This window comes from Borostomias antarcticus (assembly GCF_949987555.1).
Source record: "Borostomias antarcticus genome assembly, chromosome: 1".
NCBI lineage: Eukaryota > Metazoa > Chordata > Actinopteri > Stomiiformes > Stomiidae > Borostomias > Borostomias antarcticus.
Genome location: NC_140234.1, coordinates 58,825,115 through 58,850,114, shown reverse-complemented (window position 1 = coordinate 58,850,114; position 25,000 = coordinate 58,825,115). Strand labels below are relative to the sequence as shown.

The 25,000-nt window shown below is 43.3% G+C and overlaps 1 protein-coding gene across 1 annotated transcript in view; it reads left to right on the top strand.

The window, feature by feature from the left end:
* The window catches only part of gria4b (glutamate receptor, ionotropic, AMPA 4b), a gene marked incomplete at both ends in the record, with an annotated part of 127,557 nt that overhangs the window by 80,889 nt on the left and 21,668 nt on the right, over positions 1–25,000 (top strand). Inside the window, 4 exons of the mRNA XM_084447309.1 lie at positions 1,268–1,372; positions 5,336–5,446; positions 16,169–16,375; positions 23,497–23,870. Of these exons, the coding sequence (XP_084303435.1) occupies positions 1,268–1,372; positions 5,336–5,446; positions 16,169–16,375; positions 23,497–23,870 (797 nt within the window). The remainder of the gene's footprint in view (positions 1–1,267; positions 1,373–5,335; positions 5,447–16,168; positions 16,376–23,496; positions 23,871–25,000) is intronic.

The following is a 25,000-nucleotide window of genomic DNA, read 5'->3' as shown; positions in this document are numbered from 1 at the left end:
GAGGAGATGGAGGGAGAGAGAGAGGGGGTAGAGGGGGAGAGAGAGGGGGAGGAGATGGAGGGAGAGAGAGAGGGGGAGAGGGGTAGAGGGGGAGAGAGAGGGAGGGAGAGAGAGAGGGGGTAGAGGGGGAGAGAGAGGGGGAGGAGATGGAGGGAGAGAGAGAGGGGGAGAGAGAGGGAGGGAGAGAGAGAGGGGGTAGAGGGGGAGAGAGAGGGGGAGGAGATGGAGGGAGAGAGAGAGGGGGTAGAGGGGGAGAGAGAGGGGGAGGAGATGGAGGGAGAGAGAGAGGGGGGTAGAGGGGGAGAGAGAGGGGGATGAGATGGAGGGAGAGAGAGAGGGGGAGAGAGAGGGGGAGAGAGAGGGAGGGAGAGAGAGAGGGGGTAGAGGGGGAGAGAGAGGGGGAGGAGATGGAGGGAGAGAGAGAGGGGGTAGAGGGGGAGAGAGAGGGGGAGGAGATGGAGGGAGAGAGAGAGGGGGGTAGAGGGGGAGAGAGAGGGGGAGGAGATGGAGGGAGAGAGAGAGGGGGGTAGAGGGGAAGAGAGAGGGGGAGGAGATGGAGGGAGAGAGAGAGAGGGGGAGAGGGGGAGAGAGAGGGGGAGGAGATGGAGGGGGAGATGGAGGGAGAGAGAGAGGGGGGGGTAGAGGGGGAGAGAGAGGGGGAGGAGATGGAGCGAGAGAGAGGGGGGTAGAGGGGGAGAGACCAGGAGAGAGCGGGAGAGGGAGGAAGAGAGGGGAGGGAGGGAGGGAGAGGGAGAGAGACAAGGGATAGAGGGAGAGAGACAAGCAGAGAGCGGGAGAGGGAGAGAGAGGGAAAGAGAGAGGGTGGGGGGGAGAGAGGGAGGGAGAGGTAAACTGATAGATTAAGAGTAACAGAAGGGGTGTGGATGGACAGAGAGAAGGAGAGGGGACAACGGAGAAGGGAGAAAGGAAGGAAGGAAGGATGAAAGGAAGGAAGGAAGGAAGGAAGGAAGGAAGGAAGGAAGGAAGGAAGGAAGGAAGGAAGGAAGGAAGGAAGGAAGGAAGGAAGGAAGGAAGGAAGGAAGGAAGAGTCCTTCTAGTGTATGAGCCCTTGGGAATCCCTTCTTCGTCTGCGGGGTTTTTGGTTCCTATACACGTGGTTATCTGTTCAAATCCCACCTGTCAATGTTTGTGCACGCCCCTGGAACATTAGTGGTCGCTATGGCGTCAACGAACAGGGATCCGAGTAAATGACCAACCAGAAATAGCAACATGATCTCTGCGATGTTCCCGTCTGCTTGTCCCGCAGGTCCGGCTACAAGGACTCACAGGTAACGTCCAGTTTGACCACTACGGCCGCAGGGTGAACTACACCATGGATGTGTTTGAACTGAAGCCCAACGGTCCTAGGAGGGTAAGACAACACATTGTTTACCCTCTGCTGCTGACAAAGGCAACCCAGATTTACACGTTTTCGAGGTGTGTCCAGTCGATCTGAGGAATGCTGTGTTAATTAGAGTTGTGTTAAAGGTTGTGTTAAGTGGAATATGTAGGGGTGGGACCTACAGTATGCCCACCTCCCTTGTTCTCTGTAAAGCGCATTGTGTTGCCTCTGGGTATGAAATGCGCTATACAAATAAAGCTTTGATTGATTGATTGATTGATTGATTAAGTGTAAAGGTTTAGAGATGATGGTGATGTGTGCATCGCGCTGTGTTCTTGACATCGGCCGGGTTTCCCAGACGAGTTAAGGAGCACTTAACTCCAAAGTACTTCTTAACTCCCATACAAAGGGTCGCTTAAGAAGGGTTCCTTAAGAAGGTTCTATTTCGGGAAACCCGGCCATTATCATTTAAACGAAGCCCCGTTCCTTCGTCTGTTATGAGAGAGTGTTTATAGAGTAAGAGAGAAGAGGAGAGAGGAGAGAGCTGGAGAGAGCGTTAATAATCGAGAAGGAGGGAGAAAAGGAGAGTTTTTATCAGAGAGAAGGAGGGGAAGATGGAGGGGAAAAGAAGGAGAAAAAGATGGAGTGGAAAAGAGATGGAGAGTGTTAATACGGTGAGAGAGGGAGAGGGAGATGGAGAGAGCTTTTGTAAGAGAGACGGAGGTAGAGTGTTTAAAAGAGATGAGCGAGAGACGGCAAGAGCGTTTACGAGAGAGAAGGAGAGAGAGATGGAGCGTTTCTAAAAAAGGAGGAACGCCAACTTGGCGCCTTTGTCTCCATCGTGAGTCAACGTGATGGTCGGCGTGCGTTCGGTCTGATTGCGAGGGCTTGAGTACCTGTGGGCGCCAGTGAGGCGTTTCGAGTGTAGCTCAGTGGAACATTTTACACACCATACAGCGTGTGTGTGTGTGTGTGTGTGCGTCTGCATGCGGGTGCGTGCGCGGGGGCGTGTCGGCGTCTGGGTGCGTGCGTGTGTGTGTGTCCAGCGCCTGAGACGGAGCGAGTGATGGAGAGGAGGTGGGTGAGGAGGAGGGGGGGGTGATTGGGTCATCAATCAGCAGGCTGCCGTGGCCTGCCCTGCTAGCTGGCTCGCAGCACGGGCCCTGTCAAGATGGGCGGGAGGGGGCCGCCGCCCAACCCCCTACCCCCGCTGCCCACCCCCCCCGTACTCGTCAATCATCCAGCACCTCTGCGCCGAGGAGCCCGTTACGACATCACTTCCCCCTGTGTGCCCCCCCCGCCCCCCCGCCAGCCAGATGACAGCAGGAGAACTCCTGCTCCTAACGTACTTCCTGGTTTTCCTGTCTCATAACAGTCTCTCTTATTACACGTCAACAGAACGTGTTTATATAGAGTGTATAAAGTGTTTCTATAGAGTGTATAAAGTGTTTCTATAGAGTGTATAAAGTGTTTCTATAGAGTGTATAAAGTGTTTCTATAGAGTGTATAAAGTGTTTCTATAGAGTGTATAAAGTGTTTCTATAGAGTGTATAAAGTGTTTATATAGAGTGTATAAAGTGTTTATATAGAGTGTATAAAGTGTTTCTATAGAGTGTATAAAGTGTTTATATAGAGTGTATAAAGTGTTTCTATAGTGTGTATAAAGTGTTTATATAGAGTGTATAAAGTGTTTATATAGAGTGTATAAAGTGTTTATATAGAGTGTATAAAGTGTCTATATAGAGTGTATAAAGTGTTTCTATAGAGTGTATAAAGTGTTTCTATAGAGTGTATAAAGTGTTTCTATAGAGTGTATAAAGTGTTTCTATAGAGTGTATAAAGTGTTTCTATAGAGTGTATAAAGTGTTTATATAGAGTGTATAAAGTGTCTATATAGAGTGTATAAAGTGTTTCTATAGAGAGTATAAAGTGTTTCTATAGAGTGTATAAAGTGTTTCTATAGAGAGTATAAAGTGTTTCTATAGAGTGTATAAAGTGTTTCTATAGAGTGTATAAAGTGTTTATATAGAGTGTATAAAGTGTTTATATAGAGTGTATAAAGTGTTTCTATAGAGTGTATAGTGTTTCTCTAGAGTGTATAAAGTGTTTATATAGAGTGTATAAAGTGTTTATATAGAGTGTATAAAGTGTTTATATAGAGTGTATAAAGTGTTTCTATAGAGTGTATAAAGTGTTTCTATAGAGTGTATAAAGTGTTTATGTAGAGTGTATAAAGTGTTTATATAGAGTGCATAAAGTGTTTATATAGAGTGTATAAAGTGTTTCTATAGAGTGTATAAAGTGTTTCTATAGTGTATAAAGTGTTTCTATAGAGTGTATAAAGTGTTTTATAGAGTATATAAAGTGTTTCTATAGAGTGTATAAAGTGTTTCTATAGAGTGTATAAAGTGTTTCTATAGAGTGTATAAAGTGTTTTTATAGAGTGTATAAAGTGTTTCTATAGAGTGTATAAAGTGTTTCTATAGAGTGTATAAAGTGTTTCTATAGAGTGTATAAAGTGTTTCTATAGAGTGTATAAAGTGTTTTTATAGAGTATATAAAGTGTTTCTATAGAGTGTATAAAGTGTTTCTATAGAGTGTATAAAGTGTTTCTATAGAGTGTATAAAGTGTTTCTATAGAGTGTATAAAGTGTTTCTATAGAGTGTATAAAGTGTTTATATAGAGTATATAAAGTGTTTCTATAGAGTGTATAAAGTGTTTCTATAGAGAGTATAAAGTGTTTCTATAGAGTGTATAAAGTGTTTCTATAGAGTGTATAAAGTGTTTATATAGAGTGTATAAAGTGTTTCTATAGAGTGTATAATGTGTTTATGTAGAGTGTATAAAGTGTTTATATAGAGTGTATAAAGTGTTTCTATAGAGTGTATAAAGTGTTTCTATAGAGTGTATAAAGTGTTTCTATAGAGTGTATAAAGTGTTTCTATAGAGTGTATAAAGTGTTTTTATAGAGTATATAAAGTGTTTCTATAGAGTGTATAAAGTGTTTCTATAGAGTGTATAAAGTGTTTCTATAGAGTGTATAAAGTGTTTATATAGAGTGTATAAAGTGTTTCTATAGAGTGTATAAAGTGTTTCTATAGAGTGTATAAAGTGTTTCTATAGAGTGTATAAAGTGTTTCTATAGAGTGTATAAAGTGTTTCTATAGAGTGTATAAAGTGTTTCTATAGAGTGTATAAAGTGTTTATATAGAGTGTATAAAGTGTTTATATAGAGAGTATAAAGTGTTTCTATAGAGTGTATAAAGTGTTTCTATAGAGTGTATAAAGTGTTTTTATAGAGTATATAAAGTGTTTCTATAGAGTGTATAAAGTGTTTCTATAGAGTGTATAAAGTGTTTCTATAGAGTGTATAAAGTGTTTCTATAGAGTGTATAAAGTGTTTCTATAGAGTGTATAAAGTGTTTATATAGAGTGTATAAAGTGTTTTTATAGAGTATATAAAGTGTTTATATAGAGTGTATAAAGTGTTTATATAGAGTGTATAGGGCCGACTCGCACCATATGCATGTATATTAAAGTCGTGTAATGACATTCGCACTCACACGTGATAGATGAACACACACTGGCATACTGTACACACACACATACTGTACACACACACATACTGTACACACTCACACACATACTGTACACACACACATCAACAGAACAGGGAATATAGTGGATTATGGACTATGATATGCATGTATATTGAAGTAGTGTAATGACATGCACACTCACATGTAATACTGTAGATGAACACACACACACACACACACACACACACACACACACGTCAACAGAACGGGGAATACTGTATGGTGGACTTACACGATAGAAGTGTGTATTTAAGTAGTGCACACTCACATGTGATACATGAACTTGACACATACATATACACACATACACACACACACACATATATAAACGCACGCATACACAAACACATACTGTAAGCTGTGTACTGTAGTCACTCCTCCTCTCGTCACCAGATCGGGTACTGGAACGACGCAGACAAGCTGGTTCTGATCCAGGACCTGTCGCTGCACCCCAACGACTCCACCGGCATGGAGAACCGGACCGTCGTAGTGACCACCATCATGGTAAGAGTCGCTGCAGCTCTATCTCACCGCACGCACACACAACCGCACGCACACACACACACACACACAAGCGCACACACACACACAAACATGCACACGCATTCACATACACACACACACACACACACATGCATACACATTCACAAACACACAAACACACACACACACATCCCTGTCAAGTCTCCATTAGGTGGTCTCTACGGACAGTTTAAAGTAGGGCGTTTACAACTACTGACTACCTTGTAAATGTCCCTCAGGGCGATACCAAACCCAGTTCAGTCTGTAGGCTACCGCTAACCCTAACCCTCCCTCACACACGTCATAAAAACCTCACCAGCCAACACCCTGATGCTACAGACAACATTCTGAGACGCCGTTAGGTTAGGGTGGCTTGACGGAGATGTCCTTGTAAAAAAAACGTCATTGTGACTGCAGCGTCATTACGTCACGTCTCTTGCATCATTTAAGATTTTCACCGTCTTATTAATGTACCTCTAACCCTAACGCTTGACTCAGACAGATGCACACATGCGCGCACACACACACACACACACACACACACACACACACACACACCGTAAACTGCAAGAGCTGCATTCTGTACTGACAGAGGCACTCCTGTGTTGACGTACCGGTCAGTCTATGAGTCTCTGTCAGAGGCCAAAGCTGCACTCCTCTAGCCTGCTTCTTTAATGTCCCCCGCTCTGCTTCTGATACCTACTGTCTTACTTTCATTTTGGCTGTCCAAAAAAACAATTGACACGCTATCGACATTTGGGATCCAAAATGGCGTCTTGTTTGTAATGTTGTTGTTAAATTCCCTCTTGTTGTTGTGCCACTGATAAAGCCATTCACAGCGTCCCTCCCCCCAAAACGAAAAGATACTCTTCTACACCATACAGAAAAATACTTTCATCGGTTGCATGGAATGTGAAAAGTGGTACGTTGAGGTGGCTGACTAGATAAAGGAAATGGAGAAGAGAAAGAAAGGATGAGTAGTGGAGGGAAAGAAATGGACAGTCATACCTCAGTAGAATCCTCCTCTTTTCAGCCCCTGGTGAGGAAACCCATTTTAAGAAACTGAGCCCCAGTCGGACACATGCAGAGCCACAATGACTGCCTTTTAAAGGGGGCCTGATGGGACAGAGAGCCAAAATGAAGCCCTAAAGAAACATGTGCATCGGAAGAGACCCAGACAGCCTCTAACGGGAGAACGCTTATTAAGAAACCGACGGATCCACCCAGAGCCCCCAAGAGGAAACAGAATGAGATCCAGTCTCGATGAAAATCATATTTTACCAAGCGAATTGAATACACACATGTAAAGAGACAAATCGTTTCCTGTAAACGCGGAATGTTTGTTACTGTACATTCTCTCACTAATACATAGCACCACCGAACCAATGTTTGTGTGTTTAAAGTGTGTTGGTGTGGTTGGAAGGAAATGTCATTATGAATTTCAATTTGTGCTACATATAACCCACATCAGAAGGACCGCATTTGATGTTTAAATGCAAGATGGCGGTGTGGTTGTCGACTGTTTGAACATCCATTTGCTCCAAATCTCAGTTTCATTCTCCCCGTTCTGTATAGTACGTGCACTTAGGAGCTCATTATCACTTCAAAGGCACAACCCAAGACGAGAGACCTGCTGCCTCCATGCTGATCTTACCTCTTATACAGGTTTACTCAGCTCTGCATGTTTCTACTGTTCAACCTGGCTGGCGTCGCTGGCTCTGTTGGCACTCGCTTGGCCTACTTTTGGGCCCAATCATTTCTGCCATGTTGAAAACGTGGGACAGAATCGAGAAATCCAGACATTATAATGGATTTCCGACATAATCACGGAAAAGCACAGAATTGAGAGATTTTATGGAAAGTGCACAAACAGTTAGGAAAATGTGTAGCATAAGAGGAGATAAAATAACGTCGTATGCGAAATGACCTGAAAATGGACCCAAATTTGATAGTTTTGTGATGCTCCCACAAATATGTGTACCAAATATCATACAAAACATCAGAAAGTAAGTTTTTCAGCATGTTAGCCCTTTAAATATAATGGGGGGGGATAGGTAATGATAAAAAAATCTGAATCAGAGAAAACAAAAAATGGGAGAAAAACAAAACGTAATTTGTGAATAATAAGAAACACAGAAATGGCCTAAGAATGTTTGTAATAATAATAATAATAATAATAATATATAATATAATATACATAATATAAACTGATGAAGATTATAGGGCTGTGCTATGGTAAGACAGAGGATTCCCACACACTTACTTGCAAATAAACTTTATTCAGAATGTTTCGGTCCTAAAAGCATCAGATTAAAGCTAAATGAAATGCTGCTGTGCTTTGCCAAGTAATGCTGACGGGTCAGGAGGCCCCAGACTGTACTGAGAATATCTGCGTCCTTATCTTGAGGTGAGCTCAGCATAGAGAGACATTAGTAGGCCATTCATCTACGGGATTCTCACTGTATCAGACATTAGGAAGATGACATAACAGGAGAGAGGATGGACAAATTATTCTATGTAATTTTTCATCTATTGCACTTCATTTTGAGGAATCCTTTGTAGATTTTTAAAAAAAACTAACAAATGCTACTTCTCAGTTTAAAAATAGACGAGAGAGAAAAACGAATGTTTTTGAGTGCAATAAAAGGGAAGGAAGATGAAAGATCGGACAGCCACTCGGTTTGCATTCATGCTGGGAGCTCTGTTTGTGAATGCTGCTTCTCAAAATCCGTCTCTGAGGGCTTTCCTGCCTTTTATGGTCACGGGTTTCAGCATATGGCCAAAGGAAGCCGAGCGAAAAACTGAGGCATGGGGCACCTGTTCTTATGTAAATATATTTCTGATGTTATATGAATGACTACCACCTGTTCTTATGTTAATATATTTCTGATGTTATATGAATGATTAATCCCTGTTCTTGTGTAAATATGACATTATTTCTTCTGGTGCATGAATGATTAATCCCTGTTCTCATGTAAATATGACATTATTTCTGATGGTACAGGAATGACTAAACCCAGAATGTATGTAGATATTACATTATTTCTGATGGTGCAGGAATGACTAAACCCAGAATGTATGTAAATGTGACATTATTTCTGATGGTATAGGAATTACTTACCCCTGTGTTTATATAAATCTGATATTATTTCTGATGGTACATGAATGACTTATCCCTGTTCTTATGTAAATATGACATTATTTCTGATGTATAGGAATGACTAATCTGATAGTATAAGAATGACTGATCTGATGGTATAGGAATGACTAATCTGATGGTGCAGGAATTACTAATTTGATGGTGCAGGAATGACTAATCTTATGGTGTAGGAATGACTGATCTGATGGTGTAGGAATGACTAATATGATGGTGTAGGAATGACTAATATGATGGTATAGGAATGACTAATATGATGGTGTAAGAATGACTAATCTTATGGTGTAGGAATTATTCATCTCATGGTATAGGAATGATTAATCTGATGGTGTAGGAATGACTAATCTGATGGTGTAGGAATGACTTATTTTATGGTATAGGAATGACTAATCTGATGGTGTAGGAATTACTAATATGATGGTGTAGGAATGACTGATCTGATGGTATAGGAATGACTAATATGATGGTGTAGGAATGACTAATATGATGGTGTAGGAATGACTAATATGATGGTGTAGGAATGACTGATCTGATGGTGTAGGAATGACTAATATGATGGTGTAGGAATGACTAATATGATGGTGTAGGAATGACTAATATGATGGTGTAGGAATGACTAATATGATGGTATAGGAATGACTGATCTGATGGTGTAGGAATGACTAATATGATGGTGTAGGAATGACTAATATGATGGTGTAGGAATGACTGATCTCATGGTATATGAATGACTAATATGATGGTGTAGGAATGACTAATATGATGGTGTAGGAATGACTAATATGATGGTGTAGGAATGACTGATCTGATGGTGTAGGAATGACTAATATGATGGTGTAGGAATGACTAATATGATGGTGTAGGAATGACTAATATGATGGTGTAGGAATGACTAATATGATGGTGTAGGAATGACTAATATGATGGTGTAGGAATGACTGATCTGATGGTGTAGGAATGACTAATATGATGGTGTAGGAATGACTAATATGATGGTGTAGGAATGACTAATATGATGGTGTAGGAATGACTGATCTGATGGTGTAGGAATGACTAATATGATGGTGTAGGAATGACTAATATGATGGTGTAGGAATGACTAATATGATGGTATAGGAATGACTAATATGATGGTGTAAGAATGACTAATCTTATGGTGTAGGAATTATTCATCTCATGGTATAGGAATGATTAATCTGATGGTGTAGGAATGACTAATCTGATGGTGTAGGAATGACTAATATGATGGTGTAGGAATGACTGATCTGATGGTGTAGGAATGACTGATCTGATGGTGTAGGAATGACTAATATGATGGTGTAGGAATGACTAATATGATGGTGTAGGAATTACTAATATGACGGTGTAGGAATGACTAATATGATGGTGTAGGAATGACTGATCTGATGGTATAGGAATGACTAATATGATGGTGTAGGAATGACTAATATGATGGTGTAGGAATGACTGATCTGATGGTGTAGGAATGACTGATCTGATGGTGTAGGAATGACTAATATGATGGTGTAGGAATGACTGATCTGATGGTGTAGGAATGACTAATATGATGGTATAGGAATGACTGATCTGATGGTATAGGAATGACTAATATGATGGTGTAGGAATGACTAATATGATGGTGTAGGAATGACTAATATGATGGTGTAGGAATGACTAATATGATGGTGTAGGAATGACTGATCTGATGGTGTAGGAATGACTGATCTGATGGTGTAGGAATGACTAATATGATGGTGTAGGAATGACTAATATGATGGTGTATGAATGACTGATCTGATGGTGTAGGAATGACTGATCTGATGGTGTAGGAATGACTAATATGATGGTGTAGGAATGACTAATATGATGGTGTAGGAATGACTGATCTGATGGTGTAGGAAGGTCTAATATGATGGTGTAGGAAGGTCTAATATGATGGTGTAGGAATGACTAATATGATGGTGTAGGAATGACTGATCTGATGGTGTAGGAAGGTCTAATATGATGGTGTAGGAATGACTAATATGATGGTGTAGGAATGACTAATATGATGGTGTAGGAATGACTAATCTGATGGTGTAGGAATGACTAATATGATGGTGTAGGAATGACTGATCTGATGGTGTAGGAATGACTAATATGATGGTGTAGGAATGACTAATATGATGGTGTAGGAATGACTGATCTGATGGTGTAGGAAGGACTAATATGATGGTGTAGGAATGACTGATCTGATGGTGTAGGAATGACTAATATGATGGTGTAGGAATGACTGATCTGATGGTGTAGGAAGGTCTAATATGATGGTGTAGGAAGGTCTAATATGATGGTGTAGGAATGACTAATATGATGGTGTAGGAATGACTGATCTGATGGTGTAGGAAGGTCTAATATGATGGTGTAGGAATGACTAATATGATGGTGTAGGAATGACTAATATGATGGTGTAGGAATGACTAATCTGATGGTGTAGGAATGACTAATATGATGGTGTAGGAATGACTGATCTGATGGTGTAGGAATGACTAATATGATGGTGTAGGAATGACTAATATGATGGTGTAGGAATGACTGATCTGATGGTGTAGGAAGGTCTAATATGATGGTGTAGGAAGGTCTAATATGATGGTGTAGGAATGACTAATATGATGGTGTATGAATGACTGATCTGATGGTGTAGGAATGACTGATCTGATGGTGTAGGAATGACTAATATGATGGTGTAGGAATGACTAATATGATGGTGTAGGAATGACTGATCTGATGGTGTAGGAAGGTCTAATATGATGGTGTAGGAAGGTCTAATATGATGGTGTAGGAATGACTAATATGATGGTGTAGGAATGACTGATCTGATGGTGTAGGAAGGTCTAATATGATGGTGTAGGAATGACTAATATGATGGTGTAGGAATGACTAATATGATGGTGTAGGAATGACTAATCTGATGGTGTAGGAATGACTAATATGATGGTGTAGGAATGACTGATCTGATGGTGTAGGAATGACTAATATGATGGTGTAGGAATGACTAATATGATGGTGTAGGAATGACTGATCTGATGGTGTAGGAAGGACTAATATGATGGTGTAGGAATGACTGATCTGATGGTGTAGGAATGACTAATATGATGGTGTAGGAATGACTAATATGATGGTGTAGGAATGACTAATATGATGGTGTAGGAATGACTGATCTGATGGTGTAGGAATGACTAATATGATGGTGTAGGAATGACTAATATGATGGTGTAGGAATGACTGATCTGATGGTGTAGGAAGGTCTAATATGATGGTGTAGGAAGGTCTAATATGATGGTGTAGGAATGACTAATATGATGGTGTAGGAATGACTGATCTGATGGTGTAGGAAGGTCTAATATGATGGTGTAGGAATGACTAATATGATGGTGTAGGAATGACTAATATGATGGTGTAGGAATGACTAATCTGATGGTGTAGGAATGACTAATATGATGGTGTAGGAATGACTGATCTGATGGTGTAGGAATGACTAATATGATGGTGTAGGAATGACTAATATGATGGTGTAGGAATGACTAATATGATGGTGTAGGAATGACTGATCTGATGGTGTAGGAATGACTAATATGATGGTGTAGGAATGTCTAATATGATGGTGTAGGAAGGACTGATCTGATGGTGTAGGAATGACTAATATGATGGTGTAGGAATGACTAATATGATGGTGTAGGAATGACTGATCTGATGGTGTAGGAAGGTCTAATATGATGGTGTAGGAAGGTCTAATATGATGGTGTAGGAATGACTAATATGATGGTGTAGGAATGACTGATCTGATGGTGTAGGAAGGTCTAATATGATGGTGTAGGAATGACTAATATGATGGTGTAGGAATGACTAATATGATGGTGTAGGAATGACTAATCTGATGGTGTAGGAATGACTAATATGATGGTGTAGGAATGACTGATCTGATGGTGTAGGAATGACTAATATGATGGTGTAGGAATGACTAATATGATGGTGTAGGAATGACTAATATGATGGTGTAGGAATGACTGATCTGATGGTGTAGGAAGGTCTAATATGATGGTGTAGGAAGGTCTAATATGATGGTGTAGGAATGACTAATATGATGGTGTAGGAATGACTGATCTGATGGTGTAGGAAGGTCTAATATGATGGTGTAGGAATGACTAATATGATGGTGTAGGAATGACTAATATGATGGTGTAGGAATGACTAATCTGATGGTGTAGGAATGACTAATATGATGGTGTAGGAATGACTGATCTGATGGTGTAGGAATGACTAATATGATGGTGTAGGAATGACTAATATGATGGTGTAGGAATGACTAATATGATGGTGTAGGAATGACTGATCTGATGGTGTAGGAAGGACTAATCCCGAGTGGTGGGCCTCGTGGCTCACTGCAGCAGATGATGTCACAGTTATAAATAGTCTTTTCTTCAAAACATCTCATACAGTAAACTACTACTCTAGCAAAGTGATAATACACATACTGTAGACGATGTCTATAGCACTTTTAAGTATTTTTTTAATGTGGCTTTCTTGCACACACACACATTTATATATATATATATATATATATATATATATATATATATATATATATATATATATATATATATATATATATAAATCCTGTTTTCTGCCACACAGCATGTGCAAGATTGAGCAGACGTCAGTAAATATCTCCCACAGCCAGCATGGGCCTTTCCTACACCCTCACGAGGAATGACATACGACTCCAACGTTATTCGCATTCATCAAATCCCCATTCCGACCTCATTTCAAGGACAAGTCTTTTTCGTTTTCTCCATGTTTAGTGGCGGAGGGACGGAGCTCCTCAGCTGAGAAAGCACCTCGGAGGCTTTGCCTTCAAATTGCTTTTCCTACTCATGCTTGAAATGTGCTCAATGTCTGAATGACAGGCAGCAGAGTGAAAAATAAAGGTCTGATTGGAGCTGTAAGTGGCTGCTGATGACATGGACCCGAGTGTTTGTGTCAGCATGTGTATGAGTGTATTATGTGTATGACAGGGTTTTTCCTGGCTCAGAATGGGTCTTTGGAGGATGATGCGCACACTCCAGCATATATAGGTCTATATTCTTTGCTGTCGTTCTGACTGAGCTCACTTTTCACAATCGTGGGAAATCTCCTGACATGACACCAAATGGATATGAAGACAACATGTTTGAGATACTGATAACCTGTATATTAATTATCTTGTTTACTAGTGGTCCAAACCATGGACAATGCAAGAAAGAGGGATGGGCTGCACTTGAAACCAGTTATGAGACACATTTGGAGAGGATTTGAATTGCTATTTTTATTCTGAATTTTTGCATTTTGGCACTGGTGATTTTCCTTTGGCTCTGGCTAAAATCTGTTTGGGGGGGACGCCAAAAATCCTCTATGCAGGAAAAACCCTGTATGAGTATGACAGTGTGTTAGTATATGGAGTGTAAGTGTGAGTGTAAGTATAGGAGTGTATGAGTTTATGTGTGTATGAGTGTATGTAAATGATCGTATTGGTGTCCCATATGAAATAGAATTTGTGCATGGTCTTATGTGTTTCTAACATACAAGATATTTACTATGAAAGTACCTACTTTCTTACACATATATGATCCCAAGCATGTTTCTCTCACGTTTTGATACTGTACAGTACGTTACATTGTCTGTAGGCCCTATGTGTAATGGCAGGCCTATATAAGAATCACCTTCTTCTATGGCTGTTTTGGGTGTGACATACAGTATTATAACCATTCTATCTTCTTCATATTGGGTTAGAGTGTGTGTGTGTGTGTGTACAATCTTAAGAAAGTCTTAAATGATAAGAAAATCTCAAATGATTTAAGATACGTAATTAGACAGCATGCACGCACACGCGCACACACACATCACATACACACACATACACACACACACACACACACACACACATCACATACACACACAAACCAGTTTGTCTAATGGCATATCTGATTGCTCTCATTAGCCACTGAGAGGATGTGTGTGTGTGTGTGTGTGTGTGTGTGTGTCTGAGAGGAGCGAGTTCGAGGGGTGTGTGAGATTATTGACTAGCCCGTTATCTAATGATGTGTTTGAACATCGAGATGTTTAAAAGCCTGCCGCTTGTTTCTAGCTGCCCACTACAGTAATCAGCCATATGCTCCTCTTTGACTTGTATTTCCTCATTTGTGCCTCGTAGAATTATATCTAGTTTGTTCAGAAACTCACAAGTGACTATGATAATGTATTAAAGGCCGCACTCTGCGCTTGTATCTAGTAACGTTGAGTCCGTCCGAGCCTCTCCCCTATTAGTAAGTAAGTAAGTAAGCTTTATTTCTATAGCGCTCTTCACAGCACGGATGCACAGAGTGCTTTACAGTAATAAATTAAAATGGCAATACAACACGAGACAAAATTAAAACGACACAGAACAGAAAAAACAACATTGCGAGCAGCAAGGCGTTATAGATGGCCGAAGGCCTGTCTGAACATGTGTGTCTTGAGTAGTTTTTTGAACATGAGTTCAGTGGACGGCTCTCTCAGGGCCTGGGGAAGAGCGTTCCAGAGTCTTGGCGCCACCGCCTCAAATGCTCTGTCACCCTGGGTTTTTAGTCTGGTCCGGGGCACCGCCAGGAGACCCTGGTCGGATGACCTCAGAGACCGACTCAGAGAGTGAGGGTGTAAAAGTTCTGAGATGTAGGCCGGGGTCCGTCCGTGAAGAGCTCGGTGGGTGAACACCAGGACTTTGAACTCGATCCGATATTGAATACAGTCTGTGGTTTCTCCTGTCATATCTCAGGGTGATGTCGAGCAGATCACAGGAATATATTTGTTCTTGCCCCGGTGCACATTTTGACAGTCCATCCTGTGGTAATTTATTAGGAAGGAGGTACGAACATCGAGTTTGTCATCTTGGGGAGTTTTTAATTTAGATTCTTCTTTTTTTTAAGCAACTGCATATCTGATGATGGATACCCCCTGCCTGACATTAGTCGAAAGACAGATCTCACAGTTTCTTATTAAAAACAGACGCTGTTTTCCCAGGATGCTTTGCATTCTCCCCTCCCCCACCCCTGCAATCTGTTCCTGCCTCACATCATTAACATACTATTAGATTGTCACTTCAGTCTCTCCTGTCTGTCCTATCTCATTACTGTAAATGCTACTGTACAACCACACTAAAACTAAAGGCTGCGCTTTGGCAATTTACAATACCGCCAAGTATCATTAGAGCCACGTTCTGACAAACACTGTTCATAATCGTTTACTGTATAAATACAGTGTGTGTGTGTGTGTGTGCGTGTGTGTGTGTGTTTGCGTGCGTGCTTGCGTGTTTGTGTTTTTGTGTGTGTGTGTGCGTGCGTGCGCGTGCATGCGTGTGTGTGTATGTGTGTGTGTGTGTGTGTGTGTGCGTGCATATGTGTGTGTGTGTGCGTGTGTGAGTGCTCTGTCCCTACAAGTCAGCGGTGGAGTGGTTGGCCAGTTTGACCGTGTGCCGTTGTGGTTGTGGTCACTTGCAGGAGGGCCCCTACGTGATGCTGAAGAAGAACTGGGAGCTCTACGAGGGGAACGACCAGTTCGAGGGATACTGCGTGGACCTGGCCTCGGAGATCGCCAAACACATCGGCATCAAGTACAAGATCATCGTCGTACCCGACGGGAAGTACGGCGCCAGAGACCCAGAAACCAAGATCTGGAACGGGATGGTCGGGGAGCTGGTGTACGGGGTGAGGCCGGGGGCGGGGTTGGGGTGGCTAGGGGGGTGGTGGTTACCCAGATAGCAAGCGGATCTGGGCCATATACAGGCCAGATCGGGCCCTTGTGGCTTAGTTCCGGCCCATATATGGCCCAGAATAATTACACATCCGCTTACTATCTGGGTAGGGGGGTACATGTTGTACATGTAGGGAGGCATGTTTATGTTTCATTTCATTTCAAACCTTTATTTTGACTCTTTAGAGCACTGAGGTTTCCCTCGTTTTCAGGGTTGACGAGTTCACAATAGAGACAAACAAAACAAATGCATACAAAATCAATTAAAGGAATCAAAACAATTAAAACAATTACAAGAAGACGTGAAAAGGTCCAGAGCCAGAGACTTAAACTCCATAAATGAAGAGAACACCTCAAGCTTCAGAGTCAGTTGTAGCCCAGATAGCAAGCGGATGTGTAATAATTCTGGGCCATATATGGGCCGGAACTAAGCCACAAGGGTCAGATCTGGCCTGTATATGGCCCAGATCCGCTTGCTATCTGGGAGGCTATTCCACGTATGTGGGGCATCATGAATAAAAACAGACCTTCCATGTTCTGAATGCACTCGTGGAACCTTAAAAACAATCCAGTCTCTTGCTCTAGTCTGGTAAGAGCCAAGGCTCCAGAATGTGTGTGTGTGTTATTGAGGTGTGAAGTAGAGGAGTGGGGTGGGTTGAAGGATCTTGGTGATGGTCAGGGCTGAGAGAGTGGGGTAGGTTGAAGGATCTTGGTGATGGTCAGGGTTGAGAGAGTGGGGTGGGTTGAAGGATCTTGGTGATGGTCAGGGCTGAGAGAGTGGGGTGGGTTGAAGGATCTTGGTGATGGTCAGGGCTGAGAGAGTGGGGTGGGTTGAAGGATCTTGGTGATGGTCAGGGCTGAGAGAGTGGGGTGGGTTGAAGGATCTTGGTGATGGTCAGGGCTGAGAGAGTGGGGTGGGTTGAAGGATCTTGGTGATGGTCAGGGCTGAGAGAGTGGGGTGGGTTGAAGGATCTTGGTGATGGTCAGGGCTGAGAGAGTGGGGTGGGTTGAAGGATCTTGGTGATTTCAGGGCTGAGAGAGTGGGGTGGGTTGAAGGATCTTGGTGATGGTCAGGGCTGAGAGAGTGGGGTGGGTTGAAGGATCTTGGTGATGGTCAGGGCTGAGAGAGTGGGGTGGGTTGAAGGATCTTGGTGATTTCAGGGCTGAGAGAGTGGGGTGGGTTGAAGGATCTTGGTGATGGTCAGGGCTGAGAGAGTGGGGTGGGTTGAAGGATCTTGGTGATGGTCAGGGCTGAGAGAGTGGGGTGGGTTGAAGGATCTTGGTGATGGTCAGGGCTGAGAGAGTGGGGTGGGTTGAAGGATCTTGGTGATGGTCAGGTCTGAGAGAGTGGGGTGGGTTGAAGGATCTTGGTGATGGTCAGGGTTGAGAGAGTGGGGTGGGTTGAAGGATCTTGGTGATGGTCAGGGCTGAGAGAGTGGGGTGGGTTGAAGGATCTTGGTGATGGTCAGGTCTGAGAGAGTGGGGTGGGTTGAAGGATCTTGGTGATGGTCAGGGCTGAGAGAGTGGGGTGGGTTGAAGGATCTTGGTGATTTCAGGGTTGAGAGAGTGGGGTGGGTTGAAGGATCTTGGTGATGGTCAGGGCTGAGAGAGTGGGGTGGGTTGAAGGATCTTGGTGATGGTCAGGGCTGAGAGAGTGGGGTGGGTTGAAGGATCTTGGTGATGGTCAGGGCTGAGAGAGTGGGGTGGGTTGAAGGATCTTGGTGATGGTCAGGGCTGAGAGAGTGGGGTGGGTTGAAGGATCTTGGTGATGGTCAGGGCTGAGAGAGTGGGGTGGGTTGAAGGATCTTGGTGATGGTCAGGGCTGAGAGAGTGGGGTGGGTTGAAGGATCTTGGTGATAACAGGGCTGAGAGAGTGGGGTGGGTTGAAGGATCTTGGTGATGGTCAGGGCTGAGAGAGTGGGGTAGGTTGAAGGATCTTGGTGATGGTCAGGGCTGAGAGAGTGGGGTGGGTTGAAGGATCTTGGTGATGGTCAGGGTTGAGAGAGTGGGGTGGGTTGAAGGATCTTGGTGATGGTCAGGGCTGAGAGAGTGGGGTGGGTTGAAGGATCTTGGTGATGGTCAGGTCTGAGAGAGTGGGGTGGGTTGAAGGATCTTGGTGATGGTCAGGGTTGAGAGAGTGGGGTGGGTTGAAGGATCTTGGTGATGGTCAGGGCTGAGAGAGTAGGGTGGGTTGAAGGATCTTGGTGATGGTCAGGTCTGAGAGAGTGGGGTGGGTTGAAGGATCTTGGTGATGGTCAGGGCTGAGAGAGTGGGGTGGGTTGAAGGATCTTGGTGATGGTCAGGGCTGAGAGAGTGGGGTGGGTTGAAGGATCTTGGTGATGGTCAGGGCTGAGAGAGTGGGGTGGGTTGAAGGATCTTGGTGATGGTCAGGTCTGAGAGAGTGGGGTGGGTTGAAGGATCTTGGTGATGGTCAGGGCTGAGAGAGTGGGGTGGGTTGAAGGATCTTGGTGATGGTCAGGTCTGAGAGAGTGGGGTGGGTTGAAGGATCTTGGTGATGGTCAGGGCTGAGAGAGTGGGGTGGGTTGAAGGATCTTGGTGATGGTCAGGGCTGAGAGAGTGGGGTGGGTTGAAGGATCTTGGTGATGGTCAGGGCTGAGAGAGTGGGGTGGGTTGAAGGATCTTGGTGATGGTCAGGGCTGAGAGAGTGGGGTGGGTTGAAGGATCTTGGTGATGGTCAGGGCTGAGAGAGTGGGGTGGGTTGAAGGATCTTGGTGATGGTCAGGGCTGAGAGAGTGGTCCTCTGCCGGAGATGAAGGTGTTGTGGGTGCAGTAGTGCTTGAACTTTCAGAGAAAGTCAGTAATTGAGAGAGCGATATGTTGTGTGTGTGTGTGTGTGTGTGTGTGTGTGTGTGTGTGTGTGTGTGTGTGTGTTTGTGTGTGTGTGTGTGTGTGTGTGCATGCGTGCGTGCGTACACATGTGCTTAGGTGTGTGTGTGTGTGTGTGTGTGTGTGTGTGTGTGCGTGCACATGTGCTTAGGTGTGTGTATGTGTGTGTGTGTGTGTGTGTGTGTGTGTAATGGCTGTGCAGGCTTTTACAGTGCAGAGAGCAGCTGAGAGCAGTGGATTTAACTGTCAACATTCTGCCTCATCTTTAAGACCTTGCTGAGTGACCTTTGACCCTCTCACAACACACTGTGAAAGCCCTCAACACCACTCTAAAACTTCACCTTTCAGCCCTCAACACCACTCTAAAACTTCACCTTTCAGCCCTCAACACCACTCTAAAACTTCACCTCTCAGCCCTCAACACCACTCTAAAACTTCACCTCTCAGCCCTCAACACCACTCTAAAACTTCACCTTTCAGCCCTCAACACCACTCTAAAACGTCACCTTTCAGCCCTCAACACCACTCTAAAACTTCACCTTTCAGCCCTCAACACCACTCTAAAACTTCACCTTTCAGCCCTCAACACCACTCTAAAACTTCACCTTTCAACCCTCAACACCACTCTAAAACTTCACCTTTCAGCCCTCAACACCACTCTAAAACTTCACCTCTCAGCCCTCAACACCACTCTAAAACTTCACCTTTCAGCCCTCAACACCACTCTAAAACTTCCCCTTTCAGCCCTCAACACCACTCTAAAACTTCACCTTTCAGCCCTCAACACCACTCTAAAACTTCACCTCTCAGCCCTCAACACCACTCTAAAACTTCACCTCTCAGCCCTCAACACCACTCTAAAACTTCACCTCTCAGCCCTCAACACCACTCTAAAACTTCACCTCTCAGCCCTCAACACCACTCTAAAACTTCACCTTTCAGCCCTCAACACCACTCTAAAACTTCACCTTTCAGCCCTCAACACCACTCTAAAACTTCACCTCTCAGCCCTCAACACCACTCTAAAACTTCACCTCTCAGCCCTCAACACCACTCTAAAACTTCACCTCTCAGCCCTCAACACCACTCTAAAACTTCACCTCTCAGCCCTCAACACCACTCTAAAACTTCACCTTTCAGCCCTCAACACCACTCTAAAACTTCACCTTTCAGCCCTCAACACCACTCTAAAACTTCACCTTTCAGCCCTCAACACCACTCTAAAACTTCACCTCTCAGCCCTCAACACCACTCTAAAACTTCACCTCTCAGCCCTCAACACCACTCTAAAACTTCACCTTTCAGCCCTCAACACCACTCTAAAACTTCACCTTTCAGCCCTCAACACCACTCTAAAACTTCACCTCTCAGCCCTCAACACCACTCTAAAACTTCACCTCTCAGCCCTCAACACCACTCTAAAACTTCACCTTTCAGCCCTCAACACCACTCTAAAACTTCACCTTTCAGCCCTCAACACCACTCTAAAACTTCACCTTTCAGCCCTCAACACCACTCTAAAACTTCACCTTTCAGCCCTCAACACCACTCTAAAACTTCACCTTTCAGCCCTCAACACCACTCTAAAACTTCATCTTTCAGCCCTCAACACCACTCTAAAACTTCACCTTTCAGCCCTCAACACCACTCTAAAACTTCACCTTTCAGCCAGCCCACTTCTAATGCTGACCCAACACCTTCAGCATGTTTTCGGGGTTAGGGCTAGGGTTACACCCAGCATGTCATCGTACTAGGGTTAGGGCTAGGCTAGGTCAGGGTTAGGCTACTCTTAAGAACCGCTATAGATGGGGGCAGGTCTAAGATGAGATGGTACCTCGGTGATCCCAACACATCGGGAATGAGGGTGATTTGTTATTCTGAAAGTGACTTCAAAATATAGCAAATTTACTAAATGAAATATGAATTGCAGTTCAACTCATAATAAATCAATAAATACCCTTTATGACATTTGAACAATCAGAAAGGCATTGCGATTGCAATCAAATAACCAACTATATAAACTAAACCTTTAAAATACAGTAGTCAAATCTCAAACCAAACACATGCTTCCGGTTTTATACACCTGTTTCGTTGACCGGACTTTTCGGATCTCTGAGGTTCTAGTTTGTTCCAATATTTTGTTTGCTTAGTGGGCAAATGCTGCCTCACCTCGTTAATCCTCATTCCTGGAACAATTAAAAGGACACTCTCTGATGACCTTAGCGTTCTAATGGGTGCTAACATGTTGGAGATGTATTTTGGTCCCAAGCCACTAAGAGATGTGTAAACAAGGAGTAGGATTTTAAAGACTACTCTTTAAGATACAGGAATGTGATGTGATCCGCCTTCCTGGTATTAGTCAGGACTCTAGAAGTAAAATGTTTAATAGGTTGAAGCTGTCTTAATGCCTGTTTGGAGAGCTCTGAAAAGAGGTTGTTGCAGTAGTTTAATCTGTGGGATATAAAAGCATGGCTAAGTTTAACAAGATCTTTCTTGGACCTGTAACCCTTAACTCTGGCTATATCTTTGAGATGATAGTAGGCTGCTTCAGTTATATTTGATGTGGAAGTTGAATCTTAAATCTGACTCAAGAATGACACCGAAATTTTTTACATGGTTTTTATATCACCTGAGATCATACATACTGTAGCTTTACTGTGGCTCCAAAAAACAATAGTTTCAGTTGAATCTTTATTTAGCTGTAAGAAACTCTGACACATCCAATTATTGCCTTGTTCACTGCAGTCCAGTTAGGAATAGGCAATATTATTATTCTGAAGAAGCATGTTTAAATGAAATAAGACTGGCCCCAGACCCGACCCTTGAGGGACTCCACACGCCATGCTTGTACAATCAGATGAAAAATGGGTAGTAATAGAACTGGGATGAGATCTCCTCAGTGCCCAGCGAGGTCAGGAGTGTTGCTAAATCACTCAAAATAATCCGGTTTGGTGGATTTGTGGTTGATCTCACCAGGGCTGCATCCAGTGTTTGTCCTTCCCCAGATAGCAAGCGGATGTGTAATGATTCTGGGCCATATATGGGCCGGAACTAAGCCACAAGGGCCAGATCTGGCCTGTATATGTCCCAGATCCGCTTGCTATCTGGGTCATGTCTTGCAAACGTATTTCTCTACCTGCATTATTTTATCCATCCTTCCTCCCTGACTCATTGCCTCCTGAAATAAGCTTCCAGGATTAAGGATAAGATTAGGGGAGCTTGCGTTATCTTTATTTTCTCTCTCAAACAGGATGGCTCTAAGACTTGTTCGATCTGAAAAGGTGTCAAAATGGAAGGAAAGGCTGTGTGAGGAGAGAGAGAGAGAGAGAGGGAGAGAGAATGTTGTTTGTGCTTGTGTATCCTGGTGAGACAGGTGTGTGAATTATAGATGCCGAGGGCATAGGAAGCCTCACTACTCTTCCTGGGCTGCATCTGCTAAAGGAGCTCACTAGACACGTTCATGATTTTGGTTCATGTTGTTGGTTCATGATGTTGGTTCATGTTGTTGGTTCATGATGTTGGTTCATGATGTTGGTTCATGATGTTGGTTCATGTTGTTGGTTCATGATGGTGGTTCATGTCGTTGGTTCATGATGTTGGTTCATGTCAGTTCATGTTGTTGGTTCATGTTGTTGGTTCATGTTGTTGGTTCATATCATTGGTTCATGTTGTTGGTTCATGTCATTTGTTCATGATGTTGGTTCATGTTGCTGGTTCATGATGTTGGTTCATGTTGTTGGTTCATGATGTTGGTTCATGATGTTGGTTCATGATGGTGGTTCATGTCGTTGGTTCATGTTGTTGGTTCATGTCATTGGTTCATGTTGTTGGTTCATGTCATTTGTTCATGATGTTGGTTCATGTCGTTGGTTAATGCCATTGTGTCATGTTGTTGGCTCATGATATTGGTTCATGTTGTTGCTTCATATCGTTGGTTCATGTCATTGGTTCATGTTGTTGGTTCATGATTTGGTTCATGTCATTGGCTCATGCATTTGGTTGTTTCATGTGGTTGTATTGTATGGGACCAGGTGGATTTTAAATCCTTGAGGTTGAAAATCCACAATGAAGTTGATAATTGGAACTGCCTGTGAGGTATTATTCCTACCTTTTGATAGCAGCCTATAGTGGATACTCTTCCAAAGCTAACTAGCCATGCCAACCCTTTCTCTCGCTCTCTCTATCTCTCTCTCTCTTTCTCTCTCTCTACCTCTCTCTCTCTCTTCAGAAAGCGGAAATCGCTGTGGCCCCATTGACCATAACGCTGGTCCGGGAGGAGGTGATCGACTTCTCCAAGCCCTTCATGAGTCTGGGCATCTCCATCATGATCAAGAAGCCCCAGAAGTCCAAGCCCGGCGTGTTCTCCTTCCTGGACCCGCTGGCCTACGAGATCTGGATGTGCATCGTGTTCGCCTACATCGGCGTGAGCGTGGTGCTCTTCCTGGTCAGTCGCTTCAGCCCGTACGAGTGGCACACCGAGGAGCCCGAGGAGGGCACCGACGGTCCACCCAGCGACCAGCCCCCAAACGAGTTTGGCATCTTCAACTCCCTCTGGTTCTCCCTGGGCGCCTTCATGCAGCAGGGCTGTGACATCTCCCCCAGGTCAGACACACACACACACACACACTTTATACTCTCTGCGGCAAAGTATTACTGTATGGGCATCTACTAGGATATTCACGACTACTGAATTTTTGTAGTCATCTCTACTCCCCCAAAATAGTCAACTAGTCGATTAATCGTGGATTTACCTCCTCTTGTTTTTGCCCAATAACAATGATCAATGAACTTTATTTAAACGTTTTTTAATACTTAAAAAACGATGAAACGATGAAAATAAACTATCCACAGCTGCCCTCAAATGCCAAAAAAATACATTATGGAGGGGGGAAAAATATATTTTTAAAACTAGTCGATCAGGGTCGACTAGTAGTTGGATAGTCGACGAGTCTGATAGTCGACTAGTCTATGAAACCCCTGCCGTACAGTATACACAATATTATGCATATCAAGTAAGACACACTAAATGTGTGTGATGGTAAATGATCCTCCGCACCCCAATACAAAACCCAATGTCTATATCCCCAAACTACTCTTTTACACCCCCTCCAAAGTATGACATGCTCTTCTACACAGTACTGTCATGTACTGAACCTTCAGTGTACTGCAGAACTGTGTCCAAATACTATTTGAAATCCTTTCAATTACTCTCAAGTTTGCAGCCTGCAGTGTCGGGGGAGGAGGGGGGGGGGGGGAGGAGGGGACGGGGGGGGGCAGCCCATTGGTTCCATTGTGCCAGACTCAAAACCGTCGAGCACAGATAGATAACTGAAATTATTTCAAATTGTGTTTTGACCCAGTTCAAAACAGATCTGTACAGTACGCATGGATTTCAGGGGTGCTTTTAAGTTTGACTTTCTCAGCGTGACCTTCATTACTGTACGTGTTGTAAGGGGGATTGTTGGCAACTAAGCAACGGCCTTCGGATGAAACTGCTTAGCTAGGATAACTGTGTCCTCCACTGGCCTTCTGCAGTCTGCTGAGTGTCTGTAGCATATGAGCTCATCTAGTATGCGCCATCTGCATCTATGGTGTTAAGATTAAAAAAGAATCATGATACTGTTGAATTTCTTGCTTAAAGAGCCTCTGTCTTGTGTGTGCTAAAGCATAATGTTGCCCGTGCTATGTGTATTTGTGTGCATGTGTTTTTTACGTGAGCATCTGTGAGGTAT